The 22,669-nt window shown below is 41.8% G+C and overlaps 1 protein-coding gene across 1 annotated transcript in view; it reads right to left on the bottom strand.

Moving 5' to 3' along the window:
- ARIH1 (ariadne RBR E3 ubiquitin protein ligase 1) overlaps positions 1-22,669 on the bottom strand; it is an 85,565-nt gene that overhangs the window by 38,643 nt on the left and 24,253 nt on the right. The window contains 1 exon segment of the mRNA XM_049777865.1: positions 8,252-8,319. Coding sequence (XP_049633822.1) covers positions 8,252-8,319 — 68 coding nt within the window.

The raw sequence follows: 22,669 nt of genomic DNA, 5'->3' as shown, positions 1-22,669 counted from the left end.
CAGGCCCAGGTGAAACGCGAAATCACTCACTCACAGGCAGGCTTCAGGAAGAATCATCTTTATTTAGGCCCTAGCCACCACATGTGTGTGGCCTACTCATAACCTTTCAAGCATACAGCCATTCTAGGCTTGCCCTGCGTCTTATCCTCTTTCAGCCATCTCCCTCAGAGAGCCCAGCAGGGCCAAAAGGCAAAAGCCCCTTAATCCCTTGGCTTCCGGGTTTATCTACCTATTCCAAGACCCCTCCCAGAATTGGGCCGGGCTTTGCAGGTAAGGTCACACCTATTATCCGGTTCCCAAGACCCCTCCCAGAAATGGGTGGGTCTCAGATAGGTACCCTACAATCCAGGAGTAAGCCATGAGCACTGCCATCACCACCAGCATAACACCCCCCAAAAAAGAAAAAAAGAAACTAGTCTCCACAGTAAGGCATGAAGCTCACCAATGAAACAGGGATGTAAATACTGATAAACCTTGGTAAACAAGTGTGGAAAGCGGACTGAGAAGATAGAAAATTAAATACTTCATCGGTTTTGAATAGGGCAGTATCAAAATAATCACAAATTCTATCACATTTGAATACACTGATGCTAGATCTTATGTTATGCAAACATAACCTTATATACCTGGGACCCTAAAGTTAAAAGATGCTAGCATACAGGCAATTTTAATTTTCATATACAAGGTAATAGAAATTGTACTGGGAATATAAAGTAAAACCGCACATTCTATGTTTCCTTCCTTCCATTTTCATAAGGTACTAAGATCAAAGGATGAGAAATGGAAAGTGGTTTAAAGACTGACACTTTAAATAAAATATGCACTCCTTCAATAGTTTATCAGTGATTCTTTAGAGCTTTCTAGGTAAAACATAGTTCTAAAATTCAGGCTGTGCTAAGGCTTTACTACTTGCTCTGTGTTTGGGGAAATCACTCCTGAAGGGATTTAGGAGAATCATATGTAATTCTTGGAATCAAGTTCCCAGGCCAGCAACATTCAAGGCAAGTTCTTTATGTACTGCATAAATGATTACATTGTTTACTTTACAAGGTGTGGAAAGTGCAGGTTAGACAGATGACAAGAATAGTTGGACATGATCACTCTGGTAAATCTCACTGAATTTTTAAAAAGCACCTTAAATTTAAAAAAATCTTAACTTTTCCTGGTCCTTATAGCACTAATTTAATTTTCTTTATTATTTATTAGAAGTTCAGGGGCAGGAGGCATGTACCTTGTAAGCAGTCGATCCAGGACCTAAGGTGGTTGGTTTGAACCCCGGCATCCCATATGGTCCCCCGTGCCTGCCAGGTGCTATTTCTGAGCAGATAGCCAGGAGTAACCCCTGAGCACCGCTGGGTTTGGCCCAAAAACCAAAAAAAAAAGGGAGTTCAAAGTATAGGGGCCGAAGCGGTGGCGCAGACTGCAAGGCATATGTGCCTTGCTCGAGCTAGCCTAACACAGACTGTGGTTCAATCCCCGTGTCCCATACGGTCCCTCAAGCCTGGAGCAATTTCTGAGCACAGTCAAGAGTAACCCCTGGGCCGGGCGGTGGCGCTAAAGGTAAGGTGCCTGCCTTGCCTGCGCTAGCCTTGGACGGACCACGGTTCGATCCCCCGGTGTCCCATATGGTCCCCCAAGCCAGGAGCAACTTCTGAGCACATAGCCAGGAGTAACCCCTGAGCGTTACCGGGTGTGGCCCAAAAACCAAAAAAAAAAAAAAAAAAAAAAAAAAAGAGTAACCCCTGAGTGTCATCAGGTGTGGCCAAAAAAAACAAAAACAAACAACAAAAAAAGGGAAGTTCAAAGTATATAAAAGGTAGAAACAGGCAGGAACCTTGTTTAATTTTTATTAATATAATTTTAATTTCTGTAACTTTTTCTGTAAATTAGACTCTTAGCTAAGAAACTATTATTAGTCTGCTAACACTTTTTTTTTCTAAATTATGGGTAATTGCACATTGATATTTTTTGTTTTAGTTATAGGCCACACTCAGTGGTACAGAGGCTACTCCCAGTTATGGGCTTGAGGTGGTACATGCCCAGCAATGCTCCGGGAGCTATACAGTGCCAGAGATTAAGCCTGAGCCTCCTGCTTGCAAAACACACTCATCCATTAAGCTAACTTTTTGGCCTCTAAATGCATATTTAAAAATATTTACTACTAGTTCCCATGAACGATGACAATTGAGTCCACTGTCTTAAGTTAGATTGTTTATTTCCCCACTTTTTATTTTTTCTCCTCTTTGTGAACTGTTCAATAAGGTATTTTGGTGAAAGAGTCCCTCTCTTTCTTTCCCTTTGTTATTTGTTAAATAAGGAAGTTTGTAGAAATGTCCCTCCATTTAATGTTTATATAAGAACCAAGTCAATTGGATTTTTGGACTTGTTCTAGCATCCCCATAGGCACCAATCTTGCTGTGAACTGTTCAATAAGAAATTTTGTTGATAGAATCCCTCAGTTTAATTCTTATGTTTGAACCAGGTCATGGGGATTGTTGGACTTGTTCTTGCGGCCCTTAATGCACTGATAACGCCAGGTGGCATTATTCCTTGTTTGCATGAGCACATTAAAATGGAAAATACTATACATACAAATAAGTTCTTATCTAATAGAGGTAGGAACACACAAATCTTGTGGTGCAATGGAACCTTACAAACCCTGAACATTGACATGATGACCTGGCACAGGCCTCAGAGGCTTGGGTATTTTCCATTAACCCCTGAACCAGGGAAGCCATCTATGAAACATCCAACGTTGTTTATAATATCACCTGGAAACAATCCTCTACCAGGGAAGACCCTACTGCTGCTCTGACAACGATTTACTCAAAAGGGTCTTCCCTTCACACTGAGAAGATTTAAACAACAACGACGACCTGCATACTGGACAGAGCTTTCTGCATTGCCCGTTAATTGCGAGTTGAAATTAGACACCGCTCTGCACCATCCTGACTTCAATGTGGGATATACAAATTCCAGGACCTTCAATACAGAAATGTGAGATCAACAACAGAGACTGTGAAAAATATAACTGTATGGGTACTACAGACAATGACCAGGATTGGACAAACTAGTTTGCCTGGAGCCTTAGGTCTTATGTCAGGAAACTTCAGGGGAAGGGTCTCCTTGTATTTAGGCCAAAAGTTTTTCCTTTCCATGACCCCCATACTTTGGTGGGCCCATGCAAACGATGATTGCCACACTAACATTCTTTTTACAGTGCTCCTTTGACTCCAAACCTTTAAGAAACCACTAGCAAAAATATCTGGAATTGCAAAAAAAAAAAAAAGGTTTACATTAGTGTTAACATATATGCTTTCAGATGCACTAGCATTCTGGGGGATAAAGGAGGGAGATAAGGGATATATGCTTGGGAACAGAGATGAAGGGAGGACAACACTGCTGGTGGAAAGGCCCTCTTTTATTGTCACCGCGTACCATAAATATCACTGTGTGGGCCTGGAGAGATAGCACAGTGGCGTTTGCCTTGCAAGCAGCCGATCCAGGACCAAAGGTGGTTGGTTCGAATCCCGGTGTCCCATATGGTCCCCCAAGCCTGCCAGGAGCAATTTCTGAGTGTAGAGCCAGGAGTAACCCCTGAGGCGCTGCCGGGTGTGACCCAAAAAAACCAAAACGAAAAATCTATTACTGGGTCATAGCAAAAGTACAGTGGTAGGGTGCTTGTCTTACGTGCAGCCAACCCAGGTTCAAACCCCAGCACCCCATATTGTCTCCTGAGTACTGCCAGGAGTAATCCCTGTGTGCAGAGTCCTGAGCACCACTATGTGGGGCCCAAAACCAAAAATAAGTTACTATGATTACCTTTTTGCTATCTTCATTAGCCTACTGTAGAGGAGTGAATATGTTAATTTTCCCCAGTAATGACCTAATATTGTTCTTATTAAGAGAATATGCTGAGTCACTATTTTATTTATTGTTCAATAGCTATGTTCATTATAAAGGTTTTTTTACAGTCAGATTTATAACAAGGGCCACTATGATTTGACTGGCATAAATGAATGCTTAACATTTTCTACATATAATTTGGAAGGGTTCACACCTGGCAGTACTGGGGATCAAACCTTATGTCTAATATTCAAAGCATGTGCATCAGCCCTTGAGCTCTCTCCTGGTTCCTCAACTACATTGAGCAAAATTTACTTAAACATGAGGGGATATTCACTGCTGCACTTAGAATAAGATATAAAATGACTCTAGGTGTCCAATGGAATACCAAGCAGTAGCAAGAAACAAGGAAATCATACAATTTGCAGCAGCCTAATTTGAACTATGATTGGAACCTGATTTGAACCATAAGACTTTGTAGTGTGCAAGGCAGCAGCTGGGGCGTTGGAGTGGATGGCAGAGTATGGGAGAACTGATGATGATAGTTAACACTGATGATGGGATTGATGTTGAAATATATGCCTATAACTCAACTATCAACAATTTTGTAAACTATGGTTCTTTAAATAAAAAAATTTAAAGATATGTTAGAGACTTAAGTCAGAAGAAAGACAAACACAGGATGATCTCACTTATCTGTGGTATATAGAATAACTGGATAAGGAAATGTAGTAATAGGGAGAACAAATTAAAGAATTCAAAGCGGGAAGCAAGAAGAGAAAGGGAAGTGATAGGGGAACAGGGGTCAGAGATTCAGTTATACTGGTGATGTGGGAGAATGGGTATAACTATAATTCCACAGCGCTGAAACCACCAAACTTTGAAATGTATCACAGGAGGGTGGATGCGTGCGCACGTGTGTGTTGGGGAGGGGTTGAAGAAGAGAAGATATAGAGTATAGGAACATGTGTATTGGTAAAAGAAAATTAATATTGATGGTGAAATTGGTGCTGAAATTTTAATGTTTTGAAATTTATTAATAACTTTAAGTTACACAATTAAAAAGTTATTCATGATTGAGTTTTAGCCATACAAACACCCACTCCACTGATGCCTAAAATTCAATTCTCAATGATTATGTAAATCACTGTTCTTTATTTAAAAAAAATTATTGAAGCCAGAGTAATAGCACACAATGGGTAACTGGTTTCAATCCCTGCACCCAAACCCGGGTGAGTGGTTCCTAAACTTAAAGCCAGGAGTGACTCCTAAACTCAGAGCTAGGTGTAATTCCTGAGCACTACACATTACATTTAGCTGTGACCCCAAAACAAAACAAAAACCAGACAAAAAATATTTTAAAAGAGTTGAGGGAAGAGAAAGAGAAATATGCATCCAAGAGAGAACAGGGACACCTTCAGGGTAAGGTAAAAAGCCTAATATAATTTTTGTTTGTTTGTTTTTGTTTTCTGGGAAGGTCACACCCATTGGTGCTCGGGGGTTACTCCTGGCTATGCGCTCAGAAATCGCTGCTGGCTTAGGAGGACCATATGGAATGCTGGGGGATCGAACCATGGTCCATCCTAGGCTAGTTCTTGCAAGGCAGACAGATGCCACTGCCATGGCTGACCTGGATTCAACCCGGCATCCATATAGATGCCTACCAGGAGTGAGGCCCCAAAATGAAACAGCAGCAGCAGCAACAACAACAACAGCAACAACAATAATAATAAAACCACATAAAGAGAGTCTGGGGAAATAGCACGTAATTTAGAACACATTCAAACACCTGGCTCTCTTTTGATCACCAGTATAACAGGGCTAAGCAGCATCATAACCACAAGGGCTCAAGCACTGGACTGACAGTCTCTGGATTCCCTGAGAACCACTTGGCAACCCCAACTCCTAAATCATTCACTATGGGGGCTCATATATAGCAGTAGAGTGCTTGCCTTGCATATGTGATGTAGGGTTCAATTCCTGTTATAAAGACATAGAAACATCCCATATGGTCCTCCCTCAAGCCTGCCATGAGTGATTTCTGAGTGCAAAGCCAAGAGTAACCTCTCAGCACTGCTGGGTGTGGCCCCCCTCCCAAAAAAAAAAAGAGAAAGAGAAAACAATGGGGGAAAAAATAGTTTTCATTTTGATTTAAAAATATTAAAAATGGGGGCTGGAGTGGCGGCACAAATGGTAGGGATTTTGTCTTGCACGCGCTAACCTACTACGGACCGCAGTTCGATCCCACAGCATCCCATATGGTTCCCAAGCCAGAGGCAATTTCTGAGCGCATAGCCAGGAGTAACCCAAGTGTTCACCAGGTGTGGTGCTTAATAAGCAAAAAGGGGAAGAAAAAAAAAAAGATGTATAGGCATCAAAAACATTATCTTCAGAATATAACATAGAAAATAAAACATCATATACTAAGAGCTAGTGCAGTAGTAGTACAATGGATAAAATTTAGCTTGTCTTGCATACAGCTGACTTAGGTCAATTTCTGACACCCCATGTGGTCCCTGAGCCTATGTGTAACCCCTGAACAGAGAGCCAGGAGTAACTTTAAGCACCATTGGGTGTGGCCCTAAATCCGCCCCCCCAATATATATTCATAATTTAAAGTTATACACTCAGTTTCAAATGCTTTCAGAGAAACATCAACAGAGAGAAAAAGTTCAAAATGTATTTTGTCAAGTACGTTTGATCAAGCTAGGCTAAGTCTAGTTCACTCAAAGTATATCTGAATATATATGTATATATATACTACATATACATATACATATACATATACATATACATATACATATACATATATGGTTTTTGGCTCTGCGCTCAGAAGTCACTCCTGGCAGGCTAAGGGGACCATACGGGATGCCAGGATTTGAACCACTGTCCCCTCTGCATGTAAGGCAAATGCCCTACCTCCATGATCTCTCTCCAGCCCCCAGCATGCATCCTACATCTCCCCCATAATGCTAGTATAACTGTTCCCCACTAGTACAGCTTGTTGTAAATTGGGTATCCATTCTGTTGTCATTGACTATGGACTTAGTGTTCAAGTCTGATCATTTCCACTAAATGTTCATTCAACTGTCTGGTCTTGGTACCATCCATTTTTCCCCTTAAATTGTGAGCTCATATATTTCTAAATAACTTTCAGTAAAAAACTTTCTTGCGGGGGACCAAAGCTATAGCACAGTGGGGAGGGCATTTACCTATATATGATCTATCAGGGTTCGATTCCCCACATCCTGTCTCCATCAGGAGTGATGCCTGAGTGCAGAGCCAGGAGTTAGCCCTGAGCACTACTGGGTGTGGCACAAAAAACTAAAATAAACAAAAACTCTTCCCTCACCCCCACATAATTTATGTATGTAAATTTCTTGCAATCAAATTCATTTATTTGGGGGCTTTAGAGATAGTACAATTGATAAGGCACTTGGCCTTGCCTTACACCATAAAAAGAAAAATCTAAGAAAGAAAAAATTAGTAATGGTATTACAGTCTCTATTTACAATAATTTTTTTCTCTTTCAAGTAGTTTCCAGAAGAAAGAGAAAACAAAAACAAACCACAAAATGATCAATGGAATAATTCCACACTAAACCAGAGAATCAATGCAAATCAGTTTTGGTAGCTAGGATACTCAAAGAATTTCTTCTTTTGCTTCTATTAGTTATATTATTAATATGCCTCATACAAATTTAAAAGTTTACAAATCATAAATTTTGTGAGTTTTGGTGGAGATGTTTGTTGTTGTTGTTGTTGTTGTTTGGCTACACTAGACAGTGTGACATTTACTCCAGGTAGGTCCAAGGGACCATATGGAGTAACCATATGGAGTAGAGATTGAACCTAGGTTGTCTGCTGCAAGGCAAGTGGCTTCCCTATTTGCTCTACTATGGCTCCATTCCCATAAGCTAGAAACGTTAAAGGATCTAATTCATATGGTCCAGAATGGATCAAACATATTGTAAATTTTGACATTCTCAGTGACAATGAAGTACAGTTCAACTGCTCTTCTTAAAAAAAAATAAAAGAGGGGCCGGGAAGGTGGCGCTGGAGATAAGGTGTCTGCCTTGTAAGCGCTACCAAGGAACGGACCGCGGTTTGATCCCCCGGCGTCCCATATGGTCCCCCCAAGCCAGGGGCGATTTCTGAGCACATAGCCAGGAGTAACCCCTGAGGGTCAAACGGGTGTGGCCCAAAAACCAAAAAAAAGAAAAAAGAGAAAGTCTGAGTTTAAGTTTATCACATAATTTACAGAAGAATAAAGAAAACATTAAAGCAAATACTACCTGCACATTGGTTTGTTCCCATATTAATATATAGTCAATTCCTTCTTGCAAATTCACATCAAAGACTTTCTGTTTTACTTCTACATCAAGGCTGACAATATAGTTCCTTACCTTTCCATTAGCTTCTCTTTATCCCAATTGAAGTGGCTAAGGAGTATTCTTGTGATAGTTGCTGGATTCTAAAGAAGGGGAAAAAAAGGTTTTTTAAGGTAATAGCATTATAATGATATGCAATAAACTTTTAAACTTCATTTAAATTCCTATATGACTAAACCAAATAAGATTCTTTTATCCCCCTAAAAGTCCACAAAATTTTAAGAGTAATGCTACAATAATGCTACAATGGCTTGCCAAACTATTAAGTTGGGATGCTAAGGAATATTCTAAAACACAATTCAAAAGTAAATCAAGTGAAAAATTACTGTATCAAATCAAGCAGTAGGTAAAATTAAAATTTTCAATTAAGATTTAACAGATTGGGACTAGAGCAATAGCATGGTGGTAAGGCGTTTGCCTTGCACACAGCCAACACAGGAGCGACTTCTGAGTGCAGAGCCAGTAGTGACCGCTGAGTGCAACCGGATGTGACCCAAAAACAAAGAACAAACAAACTACAACAAAAAAAGATTTAACAGATTGCCACATTAATTTTTTCAATAAAATCTCTCACACTGGGGCCGGCGAGGTGGCGCTAGAGGTAAGGTATCTGCCTTGCAAGCGCTAGCCAAGGAAGGACCGCAGATCGATCCCCCAGTGTCATATATGGTCCCCCCCAAGCCAGGGGCGATTTCTGAGTGCTTAGCCAGGAGTAACCCCTGAGCATCAAACAGGTATGGCCCAAAAAACCAGAAAAAAAAAATATCTCATATCTTATATATTGAATAGTTCATATGTGTTCAAACAATTCAGAATATACTTGAGATATTTTTATTTCAGTAACAAAATGTACATTGTACTAACTCATAAAGTATAATTTCAGATTGCTACTTTATTTCTAGAGAGAAAGCTTAATGCTATGAATAAGATTCAAAGTTTATTGCCCTATCACTCAATGCTCTCAGATATTTTCATTTCCATAAAGCTAGTGAGCTTGCTTGCTTTTCCCTCAACACTGGTTGAGGGAACACTGGCAGTGGGATTGGCCCTTAAACACTGTATGTCTGAAATCCAACTATGAAGAACTTAGTAAATCACAATGGTTTCAATAAAACATTAAAAAGACATGCTAGAGGAAGCAGAGTGGTAGCGCAATTGGTAGGATGTCTGCCTTGCATGTGCTAACCTAGGATGGACCACAGTTTGATCCCCCAGCGTCCCATGGTCCCCAAACCAGGAGCGATTTCTGAGAATGGCCAGGAGTAGTAACACTTGAGAGTCTCCCAAAACAAACAAAAAAGACATACTAAAGAAGTGGGAATGTCAGAAATAGAACTCAAAGCTGGGCTTACTTATCTGTAAGTAATAATTTTATCAGCATAAGTTAAGTTTTAACTACTATTTTATTTCATCAGTAAGACCATAAAATTTAGTAGTATAGGGGCCAGAGAGCACAGCAGGACATTTGCCTTGCACATTGCTGACCCAGGGCAGACCTGGGTTTAATTGGCATCCCATACGCACAACCCCCAACCCCGGAGCCTGTCAGGAGTGATTTCTCAGCACAGTGCAGAGTAACCCCTGAGCGCCACAGGGTGTGGCCCAAAAACAAAAACAAAAAAAAAAAAAGAATTCAGTAGTATATTAATTTAGATAAAAGTATTCCTGGGGGTCAGAGCAATAGAACAATGGACAAGGCATTTATTTGCCTTGTACGCAACCAACCTGGGTTGAATCCCAGGCTTCCCATATGGTCCCGAGCACTGCCAGGAGTAACCCCCCTGAGCACTACCAAGTATGGCCCCAAAACAAAACAAAACAAAACAAAACAAAACAACACAACACAATAATCCTATAGGACCAGGGTGATAGTACAGCCAGTAGGGAGTTGGCCTTGCATGCAGCATTCTATGTGGCACCCCCTGAGCCCCACAAGGAGTGATTGAGTTCAGAGCAAGGAGTAATCCTAGAGCACTGCTGAGTGTGGACCCAAAACAAACAAATGAAAAATAATGAAAAAAAGCAATCCTGTTAGGGGGAGCATATGGGTCACAGGGACACCCTACCTGCTGTGCTATTGCTCCAAGCCCTCTCTGCCCACTTTAAAACAAAATTTGGCAATGGCAAAATGCCCAAAAGTTCTTTCTCTCAATTTTCCCAGCCCTCTTCTGAGGGCATACAGGAATAAAATGACAGCTCTGCAGTGTGCCCAAAGAAACTAGAGAGCCCAGGGAAAGAGGGGCTCAAAGGCCTGGAACACACGTGTTTACTTTGTTTTGTTTTTCTTTGGGGGCCACATCTGGCAATGCTTAGTGCTTACTCTTATATCGATCTACACTCAGAAATCACTTTAACAGTGCTTGGGGACCCTATGGGATGCTGGAAATAGAACCCAGGTGGGTAGCCCAGAAGGCAAGTACCTGCTGTACTGTTTCTCTAGCCCCTGAGCATATGCATTGCATACAGGAGGCACAGAAGTTTGATCCCAGAATCTGCAGGGTCCTCTGAGTTCAGTGCCAGGAGTAGCTCCCAAGCACTACTGGGTATGAACCAAAATAAACATACAAAAGTAGCAGTTAGGGCTGAGGGTGTGGTTTAGTGGAGCACATGCCTCCTCGGTGAGCACTGATTTTGATTACTGGTATATTACACATGCACGCGCACACACACACAAGCATACGAAAAGAGGGGCCATCTTTCACAGTCCTGTGAAATGTTAGAAACTTAGCATACAATTCAGTACAGAAAATACCTTAAATTTAAGGAAAACAAATTAACATCAAAATGTGTAGACTGCAACTTTTCTTTTTGGGTCACACTCAGCTATGCTCAGGAGTTACTCCTAGCTCTGTGTTGTCGAATTACTCCTGATGCTGGTTGGAGGGAACATGTTATGTCAGAGATCAAACCAAGTTGACTACAAGCAAAGCAAACAGCCTTGAACATCCTAACTGCTGTACTATGGCTCTGGTCTTACAGCAAATTTTTTGAGGGAGGTGCTTTTGGGCCACACCCAGCAGTATTTGGCCACATGCAAGGTAAATGCCCTATAAGCTGTGCTATCGCTATGACCCCATTCTAGCTAACTTTCCTTTTTATAACTTTATTAGTTGATTGGGCCATAGCCATTGGTGCTCAGGGGAGTTACTCCTGGCTCTACACTCAGAAGGCTATGTGACCATATGGGATGCCAGGAATTGAACCAGGTCCCTCCCTGGTAGGCCGTGTGCAAGACAAAACATCCTCCCGCTGTGTCATCTCTCCGGCCCCCATTATAGCTAACTTTTTTTTTTTGTTTTTGGGCCACACCTAGTGATGCTCAGGGGTTACTCCTGGCTATGTGCTCAGAAGTCACTCCTGGCTTGGGGGGACAATATGGGATGCCAGGGGATCAAACAGTGGTCCGTCTTAGGCTAGCACTGGCAAAGCAGACACCTTACCTCTAGCGCCATCAAGCTGGCCTCAATTATAGCTAACTTTTAAGAATAACTTTATAGTACTAAATATTATCTAAGGCTAAATATACATTATTGTATAGAATAAAAATCAAACTAAGCCCAAAAGAGCACCAAGAAAACCTCAATAAAAATTAATAAACTTGGGGCCAGAGAGATAGCATAGTAGTTGGGCATCTGCCTTGCACGCTGCCAACCCAGGATGGACCTGGGTTTGATTCCCGGCATCCTATAGGGCCCCCAGAGCCTGCCAGGAACAATTTCTGAGCAGAGTCAAGAGTTACCCGAGTGCTGCAGGGTATGGCCCCTAAAACCCAAAGCAAACAAATCAAAAGCTACTACAGGGGGCAGGAGCGACAACACAGTGATAGGTCATTTGCCTTGCATGTGGCAGACCCAAGTGGGACCTGGGTTCAATTCCCAGCATCCCATATGGTCTCCCAAGCCTGTTAGGAGCTATTTCTGGGCATAGAGCCAGGAGTAAATCCTGAGCAATGCCCGGTGTGACCCAAGCCCCTCCCCACAAAACAAACTACTACAAGGGCTAACCCAGGTTCGATCCCTGGCATCCCATTATGGTCCACCACGCCTGCCAGGAGCAATTTCTGAGCACAGAGCCACGAGTAACCCCTGAGAGTTGCTGGGTGAGGCCCAATTCCCCCAAAAGCTACTATAAAAAAAAAATCAATGCAACTATAAAAATAGAATACTAAATATAACCTTGCTCATTAATTCATATTTTATAATCAATATCTTAAGTGCTGAAGCAATAGTACAGCAGGTAGGGTACTTGCCTTGCTAATCCCCAACATCCGATATGAACCCACAAGTAATGTCCTAAGCAGTCTGTTGTGACCCAAAACAAACAAACAAAAAAAAAAACCAATCTCTTTAAAATCACTTAATATTTGATAAAAAAAAAACACTATATTAACTGTATTATCATACTGTTCCATTTATATACAGTTTGTTCTATTTATCTATTTATGTAAGACTTTCTATGTAAGTCAATACCCAAATGGCCTCACTAGAAAATTCTACCCCTTGCAGGGGTCTCAAACTCACAGCCTGCGGGCCATTTGCGGCCCTCCTTACAACATTTTGTGGCCTTGCCCTAGAGGAATCTTTTTTTGTTTTGTTTTTAGTTGTTTGGGTCACACCCCCCAATGTTCAAGGCTTACAACTGACTTAGCACTCAAGGAGCACCCCGACCTTGCCTCCTGCGGCCCCCAGATAAATTGAGTTTGAGACCCCTGGACAAAAAAAAAAAATCTAGGGCCCGGAGAGATAGCACAGTGGTGTTTGCCTTGCAAGCAGCCGATCCAGGACCAAAGGTGGTTGGTTCAAATCCCGGTGTCCCATATGGTCCCCCGAGCCTGCCAGGAGCTAGTTCTGAGCAGACAGCCAGGAGTAACCCCTGAGCACCGCTGGGTGTGGCCCAAAAACCAAAAAAAAAAAAAAAAAAAAAAAAAATCTACACAATCTTGCCATTCTTAATTCCTATTATAAGACCAGCATTAGCCCAATATCAAAACTAGCCAGGCATTATAAGAACTAACTTTAAGAACAAAGCTAAAGATGAAAGAATCTTTAACAGGGGCCAGAGCAATAGTACTATGGGAGGGCCGGGCAGTGGCGCTGGAGGTAAGGTGCCTGCCTTGCCTGTGCTAGCCTAGGACGGACTGCGGTTCGATCCCCCGGCGTCCCATATGGTCCCCCAAGAAGCCAGGAGCAACTTCTGAGCGCACAGCCAGGAGTAACCCCTGAGCGTCACAGGGTGTGACCCAAAAACCAAAAAAAAAAAAAAAAAAATAGTACTATGGGTAGGGCATTTGTCTTGCAAGTGGACAACCCAAATTTGATCCCTAGATCATGAGCACCACCAGGAGTAATTCCTAAGTGTAGAGCCAGGAGTAACCCAGGTATCCCCCTCTACCCTGTCCGAAAGAATCCTCACCAAATTATCAAAAAGAAAATTATAGCAATATATTAGGAAAGATAATTATACCAAATCAAAGAAAACCACGCTATCCTATCAATGAAAGATTCACAAAGGGCATTTAACATTCAGTGCTTTCCCCCCCCCCAAAAAAAAAAATCCCTGAACTAGAAGTAGAAAATAAATTTATTCATGTTGGAATTCTATAAAAAAAAAAAAATTTAGAGGCCAAGGAGACAGCTCAAAGAGGAAGAGCAAAGGTCTTGCATATGAATGTTCTGAATTTGATTTCTGGTACATCACAAGTTCTCTGGAGCAAGCCATGTGTAAGTCAGGTAGTGCTCTCAACACTACCAGGTCTAATGAGTTCAGTCTACAGGGAGGGAGGAAGGAACCCTATAAAATCACATTGAATTGGCTAAAGTAAACAGATTGGTGCCATAGTGATAGTACAGCAGGTAGGGTTGCATGCAACTGACCCTGGTTCAATGCTCAGCTTCCCATATTGTTCCCAGAGCCCACCAGGAGTGATTCCTGAGTGCAGAGCCAGGATGTACGCCCCTGAGCACCACCAGGTGTAGCCCCAAAACCAAAAACAATACCAAAAAAAAACAAAAAAAAAAACAAAAAAACCACATACCAAATAAACTAAGTTTTAATTTTTAGAAAGGTGCTCAAGCAATTCTAGAGATTGGAAATATTCAACGGTTCTGTAATAATTAAGACATATTGGGGTGGGGAGAGTGTTTAGGTCACACCTTCAGGTGCTGCATGATGTTTCTCAGGGATTGTTCCTGTGGTGCTCTAGGGACCATTGTGGTGCAAGAGTAAACATGGGCCTTCTGCATCTGTAGCATGTACTCCAAACCATTAAAAAGTAGCCATGGCTCAGGACACACATTTCAGAAAGCTTCAAAAGCATGTAAGCATTTATGCATATATTTGAGAGTATCATCATCCAAGATTCTGGTTTTCAAGAGCCTGGGTCCTGATTAAAGAAAAAAAAGTGGGGGCTAGAGTGATAGGGCAGGCGGTAGGGTGTTTGCCTTGTACACAACTGACCCAGGACGGGTCAATCCCCAGCATCCCATATGATCTCAAACCAGGAGTGATTTCTTAGCGCGTAGCCATGAATAACCCCTGAGCATCGCAAGGTCTGGCCCAAAAACCAAAAAATAAATAAATAAGCAAGCCACATATATATTACCAAAACTCAAAATTAGGGACTGGAACAATTACACAGCAGCTAGGGAGTTTGCTTTGCACGCTGCTGACCTAGGTTCAATTCCCACATAGTCCCGAGCCTTCCAGGAATAATTTCTGAGTCCAGAGCCAGGAGTAACCCCTGAGCGCTGCTGGGTGTGGCCCATAAACAAAACAAAAACTCAAAATTTAGTGGAAAGTCCAAACTGTTGAAATAAGTAACTTCTCAGGGTATTTATACCGGTGTTATTTTTAAGACAGAAACAAAAATCAGTTAAAAGAGCAAGATCATATATTTAGGAATAAGTACTAGGGCCAGAGTAACAGTATAGGGAATAGGGCACTTACTTTGCAGCTAACTAGGGTTTGATTTCAGCACTACATATACTACCCTAATTCCTATATTTATAATATACATTTATAAGTATAATGTATATATTATATTTGTATATATAATGTATATTTTTCATTTTCTTTTAATTTCAGGGGACCCTGTTCTCAAGGACCCACATTGGGGCGGGAGTGATAGCACAACAGTGGTAGGGCTTTTGCTTTGCACGCAGCTGATCCCAGACTGGTCTGGTGCCCAGTATCCCATTATTGTCACCCTAGCCAGGAGTGATTTCTGAGCGCATAGCCAGGATTAACTCCTGAGCATCACTGGGTGTGACCCAAAAACCAAACCTCCATATTCTCTTTTCTTTCCCCTTTAAAATAAATTTAATTTCAAAAAAAAAGAAATACAAAATAAAAATGGCATCTGGATAGAGCTGCTAATAGCATTTCTGATTCAACTGTCTTGGGTAGAACAAGGACAAATGTACTTTTTTTTCCTTTTTAGTTTCTGGGACACACCTGGTGATGCTCAGGGGTTACTCTTGAATCTGCATTCAGGAATCACTCTGGGTGGTGTCTGTGGGACTATATGAAATACCATGGACCAAACATGATTGCACTAACGCAGGGGTCTCAAACTCAATTTACCTGGGGGCTGCAGGAGGCAAAGTCGGGGTGAGGCAGGGCCGCATAAGGGATTTCGCTTAGCGAATATTCGCAATAAAAAAAAATCGCATTAGTAAGAAAAAAGTCGCAAAAAATCGCATTAAACATTTGCATACCCCGAACAGAACTGCTCAGGGTATGCGAATGTTTAATGCGATTTTTTCTTACTAATGCGATTTTTATTGCGATTATTCAGTAAGCAAATAATCGCGAATACTGCCATATTTGAAGGCCGGCCGCGGGCCACAAAATGTTGTACCCGCGGGCCGCGAGTTTGAGAACCCTGCACTAATGGAAGGTAATTGCCTTATACACTGTACTAACAGTTCTATCCAGAGGGGTCCCTGAAATAAAAAAGAAAAAGAAAAATTACTGTATACATTATACACTCCAAGTTGGAATCTGAGCAATTGTACAGTGAGCAGGGCATTTGACCAAAGGCCCGGGTTTTATCCCCAGCATCCCATATTGTCTCCTAAGCAACACTGGGTAAGGCCCAAAAACAAAAACCAAGCAAACAAACAAAAACTGCTCTGAACACTTGTGAGGCTGGCGTTTCACCTATAGAACTACAAACTACTAGGCAGGCTCAGTGAACTATACAGAATGCCAGAGATTGAACTCAGGTAGGCTGCATTCAAGGCAAGCACCCTACACACTGTACTCTAGCCCGAATACATTTATTTTTAAGACATCAACAATGATTCCAGAGAAAGGAAAGGGAAGAAAATTACCAAAGCCATGTTAGAAATTAATTATCCAAAGTTTCAAATTTTTCATTTGCACATCTCTTAGAAACCAAGGTTAAAAAAAAGGCAAGAGGGATATTAATAATGATAAGGTGTCCTTACCACAGCCTTGCATGGGGCTGACAAGAGTTTGATCTCTAGCACTCAAATGTTTTCCTGAGCCATACCAGGAACGATTCCCTGAACACAAAGCAGATCTAAGACTTGAGCACTATTGGGTGTGGCCCAAAAACCTAAAAAGAGCACAAAATAACTAAAAATGTTAAAATAATTATTTAAGGGGCCAGAGAGATAGCACAGCGGCGTTTGCCTTGCAAGCAGCCGACCCAGGACCTAAGGTGGTTGGTTCGAATCCTGGCATCCTATATGGTCCCCCGTGCATGCCAGGAGCTATTTCTGAGCAGACAGCCAGGAGTAACCCCTGAGCGCAGGCGGGTGTGCCCTAAAAAACAAAAAAAAAAAAAAAAAAAAGATTTAAAAATAAACAAAGTTCTACTTGGAGTGGGTGAAATTAGGGACTTGACTTGCATGCAACTGATCAGTTTGATCATCATCACATAAGGGCCCCCTAAGCACTACCAGGACAGATTCTTGAGCCCAAGCCACCTCCCCCAAAACGGTGGGTAAGGCACTGGTATTGTACACACCTACATGGCTGAAACCCCAGCAAACCATATAGTCTTCCCAAACACCTCAATGAGTGATCCCTAAAATGAAGTCAGAAGTAAGCCCTCTGAGGGGATCAACCTCCTTCCCACAGAATCAATTTAGCAAGAGCCAGAGTAATAGCACAGCAGGGAGGGTGTTTACCTTACATGTAGCCATCCCAGCTTCAATATCCCACATCCCATATGGTCCGCAGAGCCTACCAGGAGTGATTTCTGAGTCCAGAGCCAGGAGTAACCCAGACACTGCTGGGTATAACCCAGAACCAAGGGCGTAGAAAAATCAATTTAACAAATCCTGAGAATATCCTTTCTGTGTGTGTATAGGCATATATGCATGTCCACCCCATATATCAGCAATTTTTTTAGCTTTTTGGACCATTATTTTGAAACTCTATCAATATCTCTGAAAAATTAATGTCTGTGTCTGCCTATTCATTTGAGAAGACTTGAGAAACAATGTATTAATTTACTTATAAAAACCTTCCTTTTAAAAATACAATAGCAAAGTAATGAAAATATTTGTATCACTAATGTAATTCATTTCACATCTAACACTAAGTAATATATATATATATATATATATATAAAATCAGTCTAACTTCTTCCATTTCCTTTTCTTCAAAATACATTGTATCTATATCCTAACATCTGCTGGCAGTTCAGATATTAGCATTTATCTTAGATGAATGAAATTACACATGCCATCATTTATAGCTCAGTTAGGGATTTTTGCTCCAAGTGGTTGCGCACCTCCCTTACATATTATGTGGCTTTAGTACGACCTCATCTGCTTTGTCAGCCACACAAGAAAAATGCTACTGCTCTCTCATTTTAAGAAAGGAATTAAAGTATTTTTATTAAAAAGGAAAGAGGGGAATTACTATTACAACTGCTATCATGTAGCAAGTAAATGGATACAAATATCTTTAAAATTCATAAATATTTGAATAGAAAGTCTTAAAGAGCAAGATTTAGATTTCTCCATCAACATATTCTAAATCTGGAGCTACCATTAATATAAAAATATGCACAATGTAGAGAATAAACTTTTGTGCTTCTGCTGGTACCAGCGAAGTTTATGAATTGAACAAGTATTAATATCCTCCAGAGCCGGAGAGACAGCATGGAGGTAGAGTGTTTACCTCTCATGAAGAAGGACGGTGATTCAAATCCCGGCATCCCATATGGTCCCCTGTGCCTGCCCGGGGCAATTTCTAAGCTTAGAGCCAGGAGTAACCCCTAAGTGTTGCTGGGTGTGACCCAAAACCAAAAACCAAAAAAAAGAAAAAAAAATCCCCCCTTTATTAACTTCTGTTATCTAGCTTTTAAAAAATGATGGTGGCAAATACATTAAATGCTCAAAATAAGCTTCTGCTTTAATAATTAGTAAAAACTGGGTCCTTCGGGGCCCGGAGATAGCACAGCGGCGTTTGCCTTGCAAGCAGCCGATTCAGGACCAAAGGTGGTTGGTTCGAATCCTGGTGTCCCATATGGTCCCCCGTGCCTGCCAGGAGCTATTTCTGAGCAGACAGCCAGGAGTAACCCCTGAGCACCGCCGGGTGTGGCCCAAAAAAGGGGGGGGGGGGGGACTGGGTCCTTCACAAAGAGATTAAACTTTCCATGTAAGATAGGCTCTCAAAAAATACTTATAGAGGGGCCGGAGAGACAGCATGGAGGTAAGGCGTTTGCCTTTCATGCAGAAGGTCATTAGTTCAAATCCCGGCGTCCCATATGGTCCCCCGTACCTGCCAGGAGCAATTTCTGAGCATGGAGCTAGGAGTAACCCCTGAGCACTGCCGGTTGTGACCCAAAAACCTCAAAAAAAAAAAAAAAAAAAAACCTCATAGAATAAAATATTGTGCCCTATATAATAAGCTGTCAATATGTGTGTGCAAATACATGTGGTTATAGTAGTCCTTTAATGACTTGTCTTTGGGAAGATTCTGTCCTACCTTTGCTGCTGCAGCCCGCCTGTCCTTTGCATCACTGAATTCATACTTCTGGAAGTACCCAATATGCACTGTAACAGACAGATGGACAGATCAATGGGCCACAGCGGCAAAGGCCAGATAGACAGACTTGATAAAAAATTAAAATCAAGGTATATAAAAGGGAGGGGAAACCAGAAGAAAACCTAACTACCCAAACTCTAAAATACCTGTAATCAGTATCTGTAACCCTCCCACCCACATACCCAAAATAAACTATTCGTGATTTCTTTTTTGGTTTTTGGGCCACACCCGTTTGACGCTCAGGGGTTACTCCTGGCTATGTGCTCAGAAGTCGCCCCTGGCTTGGGGGGACCATATGGGATGCCGGGGGATCGAACCACGGTCCTTCCTTGGCTAGCGCTTGCAAGGCAGACACCTTACCTCCAGCGCCACCTACCCGGCCCCCCTATTCGTGATTTCTTATTCAAGCAGAAATAGTGTCAATGCAATAGACAAAATAACCAGTATTTTAATACTATATTAATTTATGGATATAAAAAGGCATGGTAACTATGTCATATAATTTCTCCAAATAAAAAAGTGGGGGGTCGGAGAGATAGCATGGAGGTAAGGTGTTTGCCTTTCATGCAGAAGGTCATTGGCTCAAATCCTGGCATCCCAGATGGTCTCCCGTGCCTGCCAGGAGCAATTTCTGAGCATGGAGCCAGGAGTTTCCCTGAGCACTGCTGGGTGTGACCCAAAAACCACACACACACACACACACACACACACACACACACACACACACATATATACACATACACACACACACACAAAATACATGGCAAAAAAAAAAAACAAAAAAGTGGTGTCACACCCAGCAGTATTCAGAGTTTAGGGATCACTCCTGGTGATGATGGATCAAGGTATTCTAGGCAGAGGGGTGACAGAGGTAGGGATGTATCAGAACCAGGGTAGGTCACAAGCCAAGTGAGTTAGCCCCTGGTATCTCCCACGCCCCTCTCTTTTCTGACAGGTGGACCATACTGGGCACTGACCAGACTAAGGGAACCAGATGGGGTGCTAGGGAATTGACCCCAGGTCAGCTGACTGCAAGGCAAATGCCTTACCCACTGTATTATCTATGACCCTTTTTTAAAGATTTGATAAAGTATATACAAGAAACATGTTCATTTTTCCTTAAAATCTGTTGTTTTATGGCAGGCTAGGGGGCTACAGGTAGAGGAGGTATATAGGATGCCTGCTGGGAGCTTTGGTGGAAGGAGGTCAACAGTTTAGTGATAAGAATGGCCCTAATTCACTGTCGCTGTATGCCTGAAATCCAACTATGAAGGACTTGTAACTCACAATGGCTTCAATAAAAAAAAATTTTTTTTTTGGTTTTTGTTTTTGGGCCATACCTGGTGACGCTCAGGTGTTATTCCTGGCTATGCGTTCAGCAATCGCTCCTGGCTTGGGGGACCAAAAGGGAAGCCGGGAGATGGAACCATGGTTGTCCTAGGTCAGCAGCATGGCAAGGCAAATGACCTACCACTGCGTCACCGCTCCGGCCCAATAAAAATCTTTTTAAAAATTACTTCTAACTAGGTCAATACATAATTTGAAATATAATGTATATTATAAAACATGAACATTTTATTAGGTAAATGTGTTTGTGATCAGACATTGATGTTGGCTAATTATATGTGATTAATGACTTAGTTTATTATATAAATAAGCATATTTAGCTCATTTAAAAAAATCTTTTAGTTCCAGGGGCCACAAACAGCTGTACTCTGAGCCTAGTCCTGGATCTTCACTCAAGGATCACTCCTGGTAGAGCTCAGGGAACCATATGGGTTAAGATTCTATGGTTGGGGCCAGAGAGAGCACAGCGGATGCAGAAGGTCGGTGGTTCAAATCTCCGCCATATTGTCCCCCTAGCGGCCTAGCCTGTCAGGAGCGATTTCTGAGCGTAGAGCCAGGAGTAGCCCCTGAGCACTGCTGGGTGTGACCCAAAAAATAAAAAACAAAAAACAAAAAAAGAGTCCATGGTTGCCAGCAAGATCAAACTCAGTTTGGCTCCACACAAGACATAGTTCAGCATTTTATCTTTCTATGAATTAAAATGTTATCCTATCATTTTATTCTACAATTTTTATGTTATTTCAGATGCATATAACTCTGGGAGTTTAAACGAACGTGTAGGTCCAAAGATGTGGTTCAAATAGTAGATTCCAATACGCAAGCCTGGGGCTAGAGCTATAGAACAGTGGGTAGGTCGTCTGCATTAAACCTGGCAGACCCATGCTTGATTCCTGCCACCTTAGATGATTCCACATGACCCAAGTGATCTACGCATGGCAAGCCAGGAATAAGTCCTGAATACCCCAAACTGTAGCCTAAAAACAAAAACAAAACAAAGAGGAAAAAAAAAGCTGAAAATCAAAACCAATTTTAAGTACAACATGTGGAAAGCACTAAGTTTGGTCTTCAAGTATTAAATGCCATCAACCATGTAAATACTGACTGTGGCCTTGGTGTCTCCAAGCATTGTAGGTCCCTATTAAAATGCATTGTAATCAGTGCCATTTAGACTATTAAGATATAGGGGACCGGGGAGATAGCACAGCAGCGTTTGCCTTGCAAGCAGCCGATCCAGGACCAAAGGTGGTTGGTTCGAATCCCGGTGTCCCATATGGTCCCCCCCCTGCCTGCCAGGAGCTATTTCTGAGCAGACAGCCAGGAGTAACCCCTGAGCACCGCCGGGTATGGCCCAAAAACCAAAAAAAAAAAAAAAAAAGACTATTAAGATATAATAAGACAGCATCTTGCAGGAAAAAAAATCTGATTCCTCTTATTTATTTCTATTTTTTTTTCGGTTTTTGTTTTTGGGCCACAACTGTTGACGCTCAGGGGTTACTCCTGGCTGTGCACTCAAATTGCTCCGAGCTTGGGGGGGAACCATATGGGACTCCAGGTGATCGAACTGCTATCCATCCTAGGCTACGCTTGCAAGGCTTACCTCTAGCACCACCACTCCAGCCCGATTCTCCTATTTTAAATCCAAACAATTATTCAGTTCTCAAAGTTAGTATGCAAGTAAAGTGCTAGCCTTGCACATAGAAGATTCAAATCCTAGCACCATATACCAGCGTTTTTCAACCACTGTGCCATGAGATATTGACTGGTGTGCCATGGAAAAAATTCCAATTTCATCTGTAACATGTGGCTTCGGCTCACAAATAGACCGATCATTAGATTCTAATGATTTATTTCATAATAAAGTAATTATAAAATAATTTCTTTGTTTGATTCCTATTCAAGAGAATTACTTTATATAATAAATATAGGAACAGAATTAAATTTTCTTAACATTTTTTTTGTGTGTGTGGTTTTTGGGTCACACCCGGCAGTGCTCAGGGGTCATTCCTGGCTCCAGGCTCGGAAATTGCTCCTGGCAGGCACGGGGGACCATATGGAGCA

Source organism: Suncus etruscus, chromosome 1, assembly GCF_024139225.1.
Source record: "Suncus etruscus isolate mSunEtr1 chromosome 1, mSunEtr1.pri.cur, whole genome shotgun sequence".
NCBI lineage: Eukaryota > Metazoa > Chordata > Mammalia > Eulipotyphla > Soricidae > Suncus > Suncus etruscus.
This window is presented reverse-complemented; position numbering and strand designations above follow the sequence as displayed.